The sequence below is a fragment of the Sabethes cyaneus genome, chromosome 3, assembly GCF_943734655.1.
Source record: "Sabethes cyaneus chromosome 3, idSabCyanKW18_F2, whole genome shotgun sequence".
NCBI classification, from domain to species: domain Eukaryota; kingdom Metazoa; phylum Arthropoda; class Insecta; order Diptera; family Culicidae; genus Sabethes; species Sabethes cyaneus.
The window spans coordinates 17,656,155-17,661,168 of record NC_071355.1 but is presented as its reverse complement, the minus strand read 5'-3'; the positions used below and the strand labels follow the sequence as shown (position 1 = coordinate 17,661,168).

General features: G+C 44.8%; 2 protein-coding genes across 2 annotated transcripts; both read right to left on the bottom strand.

Moving 5' to 3' along the window:
• Positions 1 to 578: 578 nt before the first annotated feature.
• Positions 579 to 2,688, bottom strand: LOC128739321 (neither inactivation nor afterpotential protein G). Its single transcript, XM_053834799.1, is given in 4 exon segments — positions 579 to 717; positions 784 to 2,246; positions 2,315 to 2,517; positions 2,583 to 2,688. Coding segments are annotated over 4 exon segments (1,911 nt in total).
• Positions 2,689 to 3,201: 513 nt separating this feature from the next.
• LOC128743773 (probable ribosome biogenesis protein RLP24) lies at positions 3,202 to 4,045 on the bottom strand. The gene is made up of 2 exons (XM_053840435.1): positions 3,888 to 4,045; positions 3,202 to 3,811 (listed from the first exon to the last, which is right to left on the bottom strand). Exons 1-2 carry the CDS (start codon positions 3,966 to 3,968, stop codon positions 3,305 to 3,307), a joined length of 588 nt encoding a protein of 195 aa, XP_053696410.1. The 5' UTR covers positions 3,969 to 4,045; the 3' UTR covers positions 3,202 to 3,304.
• Between the last annotated feature and the right edge of the window lie 969 nt (positions 4,046 to 5,014).

The following is a 5,014-nucleotide window of genomic DNA, read 5'->3' as shown; positions in this document are numbered from 1 at the left end:
TTTTCGTGGTGGCGGCTTACAAGGCCTGCGACACCAAACTCCTGTCTTGTCTCGAAAGAGGTTCCCTGTTCTTCCCTGTCAGCATGCGACCTTGGTTTCCACCGGGGCTGGTTACCAGATCTCCATCAAGGTTGCTCGTATCCCGGCTGATACCATAAGGAAGTAGGCATAGGAGATGCGCTCGAAACTCATCACTCGATCCAATGTAGCTCTGATCAGTTGCAACAGTTAATTCGGAAACCCGTGTTCGTGCATTATCTGCCAAAGCTGGTCTCGATCGACTGTATCGTATGCTGCTTTGAAATCAATAAAAATGTGGTGCGTGGGTACGTTGGTACTTCCGACATTTCTGCAAGATCTGTCGGATGGTAAAAATCTAGTTCGTAATTGCGCGAGCTCCCATGGAACCCGGCAGGTAATTCCCTACGAAACCCGGTGCTATCGGTGACAGCCGGTGCAACAGAATCTGGGAGAGTTCACTAGCGACAGCTCAGTTTAAAAAAATGTAGATTTATATCACGTGTAACATCGGTTTTACAAATAAAAAATCTTCCGATCAGAATATTAACATAAAAATATTACCTGTTATCGCTCTCACTGAGAATCAGATCAGCTGCTTTTTCTGCAACAGCTACTACAACGGAATTCGGTGTACCGGACACCGGCGCTGGGAAAACACTTGCATCTGCTACGCGCAAATTTTTCACCCCGCGCACCCTAGAATTCATGGACATCAAATTTGAAACTGCAGTACACTCAATCTCGTTGCAAGGCCAGACTTACCTCAAATCATTATCCACCACTGCCTCCGAATGCAATCCGATGGCCGCCGTTCCTCCGGGGTGATGCCCGGTCAGGGCAGACGTTCGCAGAACGCACTCCAGATAGTGACGGTTCGGGCGATTGGTTTGAAAATCTTCCTCGCGTGGTCCAAAGTCGGCACAACTGTCCACTCGTGGCCAGTGGAGTTTGGCATTTAGCCGACGGAATGGTGCCGTTTCGACCGTTCGAGCGGCCAGCCTAACGGCATCACTCATACAGTCGATATCGAACCTATCCTTCAGATAGTTTGGATTGATAAACGGATGTGAGTCCGCGTGACGATCGCGTAGGTAAACTGCTCCTCGGCTCTTCGGTTGGTGGCATGTGCAGAGAAAGAGAAATCCCTCCTGGCTGCTGTTGTAATGCAGAGGGAAATGAGCGCGGAAAGTATCCTGGCGCAGGTTGGACACGTGCCTCAACGCATGCTCGTCAACACTACCCATTCCGAATAAAATAATACCATATTTAGCTCCGCGAGGACTACCAATTCCGGCCACGGCCGTGCTCGACAGGACACCGGTCCCTTTGGAAATGTAATTCCACACGTTGCGAATGTTTAGAATCTTGTCAACGGTTACGCTTGCCGTTTGGTTGATCGATACGAACAGCGGAAGGTTCATGTGATCAAAATAGTTTTGACCGACGTTGGGCGAGTCGTGAACTATCGGAATTCCGTGCCGCTGTAGTTCAAGAGCCGGTCCTATACCGGACAGTTTCAACAACTGAGGTGTTTGGATTGCACCCGTGCTTAGGATAATTTCCTTTCGGGCTGTGATTAGGGTCGAGCTGCCGTCCTGTGGATCTTCGATCCGCACGGCAACTGCCCGACGCTGGTCGTCGAAAATAATTTGCTGAACCACGCTATTGAGCAGGATGTGTAGATTCCTTCGCTCGAATGCAGGTCGAAGGTATTCGTGGTAGGTGCTCCAGCGTATTCCACCACGTGTGGTGTACTTTGCTGCGTTGAAATTGTGCGTCGAACCTAGTTCTGACCGAGCTTGCAGAAATGCACCGGTTAGATCGTTCGTCTGTGGGTCGATGGTTGTGATATGCAGTTTTGGTGTCTGTGAAGAATTTTGAGTAGGAATAGCCGATCGGCTGCAACAGTTAGGCAGCGACCGGTTGGCTACGTTTGACAAAAATGCAGGATATTTGCTTGACTAAAAATAAGAGAAAAGCTGAAATTTTAGATAATATTTTAATGTTATTTTTACCAGTAATTGACAGTTGTGATTGTTTTCAATTTTTCTGTCAGATACCCCTTGCTCAAATCGATCCAAGTAGGCCTTCATCCGTTCATAGCTCCAATCATGCGCTCCCAACCGTTCCCAACGATCGAAGTCTTCTTTAATACCACTAAAGTGCAGCATGTAATTGATTTGCCCCGAGCCACCTAATCCGCGACCGCGTGGTAAAAATTGTTGCTTCGGAAAACAAATGCAAATTTACATATTAATCCGAGACGAGTTATACAAACTGTAAATTGTCCAACCTGTTGAATCAATCCACGAGACGAGTACTTCTGTGGTGTCGTTCGAAATGCCCAATCGAACTTGGTCTGTTGCAGGGCGGTACTGAAAAGCGGAACGATCGAAGCTGCTCCGAACATGTTTCCGGCTTCAATCAGTAGGACCGAGTTGTTGGCAACGGCAGAGAGCCGATTAGCCAACACACATCCAGCTGTTCCCGCGCCCACTAAGGTCCAAAGGACATGCGATTATTTCCGGTCTCTTATTTCGGCGACAAGGTAAGTTACTTACCGATTATAAAATCGTAGGAAGAGTTTTGAAGGGATTTGGCGGATGATACTTTGTTCGGAATGTGTTCGTATCCCAGCAATAACCAGATCAAGGACAGACTTGCCATTAAGAAAGCCGTTAATGTTGCTAGCAACATTAAAACTATTTTAATTAGCTCCATTGTAATAATTTGAATCAGAAAGAAGCGTCGTTCTTGCTGTAACTAACTTTTTTTCTGTTCAGAACGCTGCCGTTTAAAACAAGGCAGGTGTAAGAATAATGCCATTAAACTACACTTAGGCCAAAGACACGCTAGTTTAGACAATTTCACATCAGAGTAAAGAAGCAGCTAACATTTCTAGTGCCAACATGCAGCAGTTTGTATTTCGAAAACTGTTTACCATTCGTCTATAATCCTATTAGCCCTCCAGAAAACGTTTGATGCCTACATAAGAACACTAAGCCCGTAGGGGAAAATCAATTATTCGATTTTCAGCCCTGGTACGCTAATTCCTCGGATACCCAACATAACTTTGTGGTACGCCGCAAGTGAAACAACTTGGTCAATCACTTTCATTGTTTTGGCACCAAGGCTCTTAAAGAAAGGCTTTCTTTACATAGATTTTCAACTACCAATAACTTGATTGTAACAACCCACAGTTTTGCTCCATTTTTCGCACAAAATCATAGAAAGGTAAACTCATAATTGCAACCGAACTTACTTAAGCTAGAACTCCTCCCGTTTAGGCCTTCATCATTTCGGCATCTTCCTCCAGCTGTCCGGCCGACTCTTCCAGTTGCTTTTCCAACTGCCGGGCATCGACGTACTCGATCTGTTCCTCTTCGTCTTCCTCCACATCCATTTCCATTGCCGACTGTTGGGCTGCCTCCCGGGCGCGACGTTCCTTCAAACCGATTGCCGGTGACCGGATCAGTGCGATATTCTTCTGCACATCGACAATGTCGTTATGGATCTCATGGTCGCGAGCCTTTCGCAGCCGCTCCATGACGAAGTGTCGTTCGCGGCGTTCCTTAATTTCGGTGATCTTTTTAATGGCCTCCAGCGTTTTGCCCCACAGTTCGCGGTTGTATTTGACCGGAACATTGCGACGCTTTTCGAACTCGAATGCCGGATCGATGGTAAGTTCTTTGCCGTGTGTTTTCCGATACGCCTTGGTCCAGCGAATCTTCCTTGGGTTCTTCTTTTTGTTGAATGCTCTCCGGCATTTGGAACGGCAAAACCGAAATACCTACAAACAAGTAGTGAAACAAATTCGTTCAAGGTTAACTTACCCAGAATGACGAAATCAATTTTCCGAATATTACCTTACAGTCGTTCCTCACGAAAACCATTCCATGGCCGGGAAAAATTTTACTGGAGCAGAAATAGCACGTTTCTATTCTCATTTTGTGCTAATAAAGGATATTTACCACAAAAATAGAGCAGATGAAAACGCTGCTGAACTAGCACGCGCTTCGGGTAAATAAATAAAGAACGAACTGTCAGATTCAAGAGTTCGAAAAGCAGTGTTGCCGAAATGGAGAGCCAAACTGTCATCCAAATTATAACAGTTTTAGTTATAACTTTACTACTTTACTGAAGAAGAATGGAGATAGAATTAACAAAAGGGCGAATGTCGCAAGCGTAAACAAACTGAGAGGGTTGATTTTCCTATGCTGGTCCAGCAAGAAGTAACTCTCACCCGGTTTGTTTACATTTGTGACATTCGCCCTTTTGTTAATTCTATCTAGAAATCCTTGGAAGGTCCCAAGCGCAAGTATACATACAAGCACAGACGAACAGATACATAACTCTTGGAAGAAAAAACAACAAAAATCATCGTACCTCACATTTAGCCTGAACACTAGTAGGGTAAACAACCTATTTTGGACCCCCTCAGCAGCTGTACATAATTTGGACACTTGCATTTGATTTTGCTGTAAGTGTCCAAATTATGTACAGCTGCTGAGGGGGTCCAAAATACGTTGGTTACCCTACTACCCAGGTAACCAATAAGCATTAGTATAAGCAGTAAATCAATCGTTTATTAGCATCCCTGGCGTTTTATACTGCAGGTTGCTGTTATTCAGCCTTTTGACTGCATAACTGTTGTAAATTGGCATCCACAATTCTATTTAAATTCTTCTTGTCGGTAACTAGCTGCAAATAAGTGAAGTAGCCGCATATTTTGCCAAAATAGCATTTAAGTAGCATTTAAGGCAACTTAAATGCTTATTGGCTTGCAATTAAATTGCATTGGAAATGCTTATTGGTTACCTGGGTGTCTATGATCGACATTCCCAAATATCAACATGGGTATCCCTCGAAGTAGCAAGTATTTTTTATGGGAAATTCCCCTTTTTTCGTCAAAAAGCGCCACTTTGACCAAAACGGAGACATTCCCAACTAAGCCCAAATTTGAAATGTCGGTTTGATTGGTACGAAGAATGGA

What these genes read in the sequence shown, in the direction of transcription:
- LOC128743773 (XM_053840435.1), bottom strand. Translation starts at nt 3,968, where the DNA reads ATGAGAATAGAAACGTGCTATTTCTGCTCCAGTAAAATTTTTCCCGGC. An exon ending in TCGTGAGGAACGACTGTAAG is followed by an intron (nt 3,812 to 3,887) that starts GTAATATTCGGA and finishes ACTTGTTTGTAG; the next exon opens with GTATTTCGGTTTTGCCGTTC.